This window comes from Fonticula alba (genome assembly GCF_000388065.1).
Source record: "Fonticula alba strain ATCC 38817 unplaced genomic scaffold supercont2.4, whole genome shotgun sequence".
NCBI classification, from domain to species: Eukaryota; order Rotosphaerida; family Fonticulaceae; genus Fonticula; species Fonticula alba.
The window spans coordinates 117,608-123,581 of NW_009242974.1; the positions used below are offsets into that span (position 1 = coordinate 117,608).

At 67.1% G+C, this 5,974-nt stretch overlaps 2 protein-coding genes across 2 annotated transcripts; one reads left to right on the forward strand and one right to left on the reverse strand.

Annotated features, from left to right (window-relative positions):
* Positions 1 to 475: 475 nt before the first annotated feature.
* H696_02572 (hypothetical protein) lies at positions 476 to 917 on the forward strand (the record flags this gene model as incomplete). The annotated part of the gene is made up of 2 exons (XM_009496483.1): positions 476 to 792; positions 888 to 917. Exons 1-2 carry the CDS (start codon positions 562 to 564, stop codon positions 915 to 917), a joined length of 261 nt encoding a protein of 86 aa, XP_009494758.1. The 5' UTR covers positions 476 to 561.
* Positions 868 to 5,500, reverse strand: H696_02573 (hypothetical protein). The gene is made up of 11 exons (XM_009496484.1): positions 5,142 to 5,500; positions 4,533 to 4,787; positions 4,281 to 4,411; positions 4,051 to 4,153; positions 3,730 to 3,845; positions 3,196 to 3,610; positions 2,837 to 3,029; positions 2,601 to 2,724; positions 2,344 to 2,467; positions 1,633 to 2,115; positions 868 to 1,356 (listed from the first exon to the last, which is right to left on the reverse strand). Exons 1-11 carry the CDS (start codon positions 5,352 to 5,354, stop codon positions 1,102 to 1,104), a joined length of 2,412 nt encoding a protein of 803 aa, XP_009494759.1. The 5' UTR covers positions 5,355 to 5,500; the 3' UTR covers positions 868 to 1,101.
* Between the last annotated feature and the right edge of the window lie 474 nt (positions 5,501 to 5,974).

Sequence of the window (5,974 nt, forward strand, 5' to 3'; positions counted from 1 at the left end):
ATCCCGGCGCGCTCGACCCAAAGAATGCCCCCCCCCCCCCGCCCGCCCCCCCGCCCACAGCCCAAGTGCACGGTTCAATCTTATTATTCTTTCCTCTTCTTTCCTGGGGCGTGTGGTGCTACTGGCTCTCGCCCCTGCGGCCGTGGAAAGGGGCGCCGGATACTCGCGCGCCTCTCTGTGACGTATGGTCCACTCGGAGCAAGGCGGGGGGTTAGGGTTGGTGGGTCGCGTGACAGAGAATCTGCTGTTTTGTATGTTCCGTGCTGCCTTTGGAGCATGGCGGACCCGTGTCGCCGGCCGGACGGCTGCCCCATGCAGCCCGACCGACTCGGGGGATTCTGACCGGCCTCTCGATCGCGCTGCTCCCTGCTCACGGATCGGGCCGCGCTCCGTGGGGACCTCCCGCCGGGTCTTTTTCGGTGCCCACTGGGCATTCGCGGAGGGAACCATCGAACGCAGTCCCCCCCCACCCCCACCCCCGCCACCGCCGCCACCACCACCATCACCGCCACCACCTCCTCCTCCTCTCCGCCGCTCGGCTTGTTTGCCTGACTCACGGCCATGATCCGCCGCCCCCCAACCGAAATCACCCTCGGCCCGGAGGATCTCACCGCCTACATGGCCGCCGCTCCATCCTCTGCCGGTCCTGCTAGCCCGGCCAGCCATACCATTGACCTCCAGCAGCAGCAGCAGCAGCAGCAACAGCGGCAGCAGCAGCCGGCCGATCAGACACCCCCGTCGACCGGGCCCGTGCCCCATGCGCCTGGGAGAAGTGCCCCACAAGGCGCGTCCGTGCGTGCCACCTCCTCGCCTGTGCCCGAAGAAACAAGCGACGCCTGTCTCACCCTCCTCTCCACTCCGTTCCACTGGCCGTCGGTGCCACCCAGTCGGCCGACTCCTGGCCCCAGCAACTCTGAGCGCATTCGGGGGAGGGGGAAGGGCGGAAAGCAGGCAAGGGCACATCAGCAAGCCGACCGGGTGTTTGTATTATTGGCACGCGCATCTTTCCGCGCTCGCCGGTTTCTTCTTTCCCCGGCGCGATGGCATCCGACGCCACGCCCAAATACAGCCTCCCTGGATGATACTCCCTTCCTGGCGCCGTTACTCAACGCGCACCGTCGAGAAGAGCCAGCGCGCGGTCTGGAAGGCGGCGAATACACCGACTCCAGCTGCCACCGGGCACAAAAGCAGCAGCAGCTGGACGCCGCGGAAGAGAATCACCACCACGGCGGCCGCCTGGCCGGGCAGATCGGTTGCCGTCCCGACGCGGACCAGCTGCGTCACACAGTGCAGCATGACGGCCATCGCCGCGGCACACCCCGGGGCCAGAGCGGCCGGCCACCACCAGAAGTAGTTCTGTCCCGTCCGAGGGACGGAGGGGTGAGCGAGAGTGAGAGCGACGAGAAGACCCGGGGGTCCCGAGCATGTGGAGGAGCAGGCAGGAGACAGGGGGCAGGTGGAGGGGGGGAGGGGGGGGGGGATGGTCCACCGCCAGTGTTCAGGAAAGTGTCAGTGGCCAAATCCGGGGCAGGAAAACAGGCCGCAGCAGCGGCAGCATCATCCCCGGCAGCAGCAGGAGCAGCGGCAGCAGCAACCCACTCGGAGCCGGGTGACAGGGCCCGGAGCACGCACCTCGGTCTGCCAGCAGTGATAGGCAGTGGCCATGCCAGCCAGGCATGCCCCCCCGATGAGGGTCCCCATCCAGAGGGTCAGTGCCAGGGCATACTCCCAGCTGACCATCGGCGGGAACCAGCTCCAGGGAACCATGCCCGAGTGCAAGCGCGCCAAGGCGCCCCACATGTAGAGCCCCAGCGGGAAGGCATACGCCAGGGCCACCGTGTACGGCCCGAGGGGGATCCGGCCCCACAGGAGCGGAGCCACCGGGACCGGGCGCGGGATGCGGTTGGTCCGCACGGGGGTCGATAGGACGGCCTTCTTGCGGCCGAAGTAGGCCCCGGCCAGACCGAAAGGCAGGGCCCCGGCCATGACCAGGCCCGCCCCGAAAGCCCCGAGGACCACGCGAAGGGGGATGCGGCTGCTGCTCTGGACCAGCGAGGCAGCCAGGTTGACAAACATCTGGGCAACCATGAGGCCCGCGGGAATGGTGAGGGAGTTCTACCGGTGCCCGGGCAAGGCATCGACGCATGGGGGCGGGTCAGCACGCGTGTGTGGTGGGGTGTGTGCGCGCACGCGAGGAACATGCAGGGCCGAGGAAGTAGGCCAGAGGGCCAAGGGTGATGCAGGGCGGACGCATGGAGGAAGCCCAGATGCGTGTCCACGCCATCCCGAGGCCCGGCCCAGGGGGAGGGGGGGGGGGGGGGGGGGGGGTCTTGAGCAACGCACAATCACGGCCTGCCGACTCCAGCTCCCGGGACCCTTGGAGGCGGCCGAGGCCGTTGACGAGGGGGCCGCCGTGCCGTGGATGAAAAACTTGTGCACTCGCGAGCCGTGGTAGTTGGCAACCGCACTGTCGGCAAGATGACCCCCCGAGGGCCATCCGGGGGAATGTCGTGAGTCTCATGGAACCAAGGGGCCGCGGCAATGTACAGCGCGAGGTGCAGGGCCACCTGCTGATGGATGGCCGTCGGGCCTTGACGCACGACAGAACGATAAAGGCACAGGCAGTGGCGCCAAGGATGGCCAGTCGAGACCCATGGCTCGAGAGGGTTTGCGAATAGAGAACCTCCGAGAGGCTGTCGCCCGAGATCGAAAGCAGCACCAGGCCTGGGCGGGTGGCAACAGGCAGACCGTCAGTCAGTGGCACCACAGCCGGCCTCAAGCCCCCGACCTGCCCCTCCCCGCGGCCTCGCTGTTGCCGATTGCGGCTCGCACGCACAGGCCGTCAAAAAGATGCCCGTTGTGGCCAGTTGAATGGCAGTTGAGATGAGAAGGACCAGCCAGCCGCGGCGCCGCGGCGGCCGGAAGACATCCCCATGAATCAGTCGCCAGCCGGCCAGACCGCCGACCTGGCCGCTGGCCGACGGATCGTCGATCATCAGCACGAGGCCCTGTGCCGCGGCAGATCCGTCCTGGAGGATGGCCATGGCGGGAGGGGGAGGGCGAAAAAAAAAGCCCCAGGAAGAGCAGGAGGCCGGACGAGCCCCCTCTGGGCGTGAGTACGCATGGGCTCGGGGAGATGGCCGCTGGCCGCAAAAAAAACAAACAAACAAACAAACAAGCAAACAACACACACACCTTCTCCTGGAGCTCGATGTTCGTGCGCGAGTTGTAGCGCTCGCTCTCTTCGCGCATGGACCGGAAGATCATGAAGCCGAAGCCCACGATGACCACGGGCGCCAGGAAATCGCCGATCCCCAGGAGCTTGGCGCTGGAGGCGTCGGCCGGGACCACCGGCGCCTGCAGCGAGTGTGCCAGTCGCACTGGCGGCGAGGCCAGCGCCCGTGCGACCGGCACAAACTCCGCCGGCGTGGTCTTGACAAAGCGCACCGAGTACGAGTAATTGATGGCCAGCACCTCGGTCGGGGGGGTTTCATCGGCGCGCTTCTTCGGGCTAGAAGTCAGGTCCAGCACCGGTTGCGGCCGGATCGAGTCCGCGTCTACCATCGACTCATCGCGATCGTGTGGGCAGAACCCGTGCGACTGGTCGATGCTGTGGTGGCCGGTGGGGGTCCGCAAGGGGGGGGGGGGGGGAAATCGGGTGAGCATGCCTCCGCGCGGAGTGGCGTTTCGAGCACGCTTTCACACCGGGAAGGGGGGGGGGGGACGCACCTTCGCGGCACGGCCTCCACCCCGAGCACGCGCAGGCCGGTCTTGTCTTTGGACAGAGACTCGGGATGGAAGTAGACCTTCAAGTCAAAGTGGTTGAACAGGACCGGGAAGCCTTTCTGCGGGCCGGACAGCGGGGCCGCGACCGGCGGAGTGAAAGGGGACATGCGCAGGAGATGAGACAAAGGGCGTGGGGCTTGTGCTTGCGGCCGTGGGCCGGTGAAAGTGTGAAACAGCCCCACCTAAGTGGGCAAGGGGAGAGAGAGAGCACGGGAGGACAGGGAGGAAGGGTCATGGAGGGGAGCAGAGCGAGGCGCGACGAACCTCAAGGCGTCCAAGTGGAATGCCCAGCTCCACGCCGGCGGCCAGGTCTGAGTTGCCGTAGAAGCGCGAGTGCCGCGAAAAAACCGGCTTCCCGGCGATCACCCTGTAAATGTGTGTGTGTGTGTGTGTGCGTGTGCATGTGTGCGGGGACGCAGCACACCAGGATGGGAACATGTGGTCGGTCAAACACCCGCAGGGGCCGGCATTCGGGCGCACGGTCAGATACATACCACTCGGCGCGGTGGCCCGACTTGACCAAAGACGAGAGGAGAGACGATTCGCTACGCGTGGCCTTGACCGTGGACGATCCGTCAGCCCCGCGGCACAGCGGGGAGCAGGGCAGATCGATGCCGGCCTCGATCTTGGCGGGTCCGGCAGCCCGGCCAGACAATCGGGAGGAGATGGCGAGCGGATGTCAGCCGGCGGCTGCTCGCCAGAAGCAAGCGCCCCCCTCCCCTCGCGCTTGATCATGCAGCACGTACCAGCAGCGGACTCAAGGACACGCGATCGCCGCTCCACATCTGCAGCCAGTCATTCCGCCGGGACACCGGCCCGACAGGACCGGGCTTCAATCCGGGGACACCGTCGGCCGGTGTCTTGCCAGGCTTGGTCGGCGCCAGGGAGCGCTCGGTCGTGCAGAAGGGCAGCCCACCGACCGGCCGAAGGAGGGGGTCGCTGCCCAGCAGGGCCATCGGTGCGCCGACCGTGTTGTACCATACCGGCACGACGTCCCCCTCCTGTGCAATGGGAAGAGGGAGGACAGGCATCTGGTCAGGGTGCCGCTGGGGGGCTGCCAAAAAAAAAAAGCCCAACCAAACTGGACTCTGGGTCACCCATCCCTCTCTCGCTCTTCGCCTGGCCCGCTCCAGTCCCTGCCGCTGATGCCCCCCCCCCCGTCCCCCCCCCCCCCCCCCACACATATACACGCATACAGGACACTGCCCTGTGGGATGTCCTTCTTCCTGGCCTGCTTGATGCGCTCCAACGGCACGTTGCTTGTGGGCTATCCGTTGTTTGATGCGGTGTCGGCCGTGCGCCATCGCTGGGCCGCTCGCGGGGCCCCCCCCCCTCCCCCGAGATCATGAACGCACCGCGAGAACGAGGGACTTCAAGACAGCGGTATTGCCGACAAAGCGCGAGGGAGTGCCGGAGGAGCTCGCCGCCATGGCGTGCCCCTTTGCCGCCATGCCCTCAAGGGCGAGCTGCTCATCAGCCTCGTCGGTTGCCTGGGCGAATGCCCTCGATGCGGGCGCCAGGACCACCACCAGGGCAAGGAGCAGGGCGAGTAGCCGATGGGTGGCCATTTTCCTTACACCACGCAGATCGGCGTTCGGTCGCCCGAAGGTCCAGGATGCAAGAGGAGCGAAAGGGAAAGGGGGAAAACGAAAAAAAAAGTGGGGATGACAGTCGGAGGGCGGAGAGGGGAGAATGGTGATTGATAGTGAGGGGGGGGGGGGGGGGGGGGCCCAAGTCGGCGGGCGCCGCTCGCGGGCCGGCGGGGCACCACAAAAAGATGCCCCCTCCTCCGCTCCCTCCTGGCGGGGTGTCCCCGAGCCGTGTGTCTCTCGCCCCCCGCCCCCTGGCGGGGTGGTGTCCAGGCCCAGGGCGCGAGATCTGATCCGCCGAGGGAAAAAGAAGGCCGCCTGGAGGTCGCCTTCATCCGCCCCCCGGTGCCAGTGTGCCGGGGAAAAGGAAAGGGAAAAAGGAAGAGAAAAACAGAAGCCGTCGAGGGGGCGCTAGAGGAAGCACACACACGGGGCCCTCCGCCTCGCGCGAGCTTGGCCCCCCGCCCGCCGGCCCGACCCGGCCCGCCCCGATCGGGCTTGGCCCTTGCCCCGAGCCCAAGGTGACAGGTTAAGGGTCGGTTGAGGGCGTCGCACCGCTCCCTCCCGGCTGCTCCCGCGACAAAGGCCGCGGCCACGGA

Excerpts from the sequence above, each read along its gene's own strand:
- H696_02573 (XM_009496484.1), bottom strand. The coding sequence starts at position 5,354 with ATGGCCACCCATCGGCTACTCGCCCTGCTCCTTGCCCTGGTGGTGGTC. Across the intron at positions 4,412-4,532 it reads TGTCCTTGAGTCCGCTGCTG|ATCGAGGCCGGCATCGATCT; the intron begins GTACGTGCTGCA and ends GGACCCGCCAAG. Across the intron at positions 2,468-2,600 it reads TGTGCCTTTATCGTTCTGTC|TGCGGTTGCCAACTACCACG; the intron begins GTGCGTCAAGGC and ends TCTTGCCGACAG.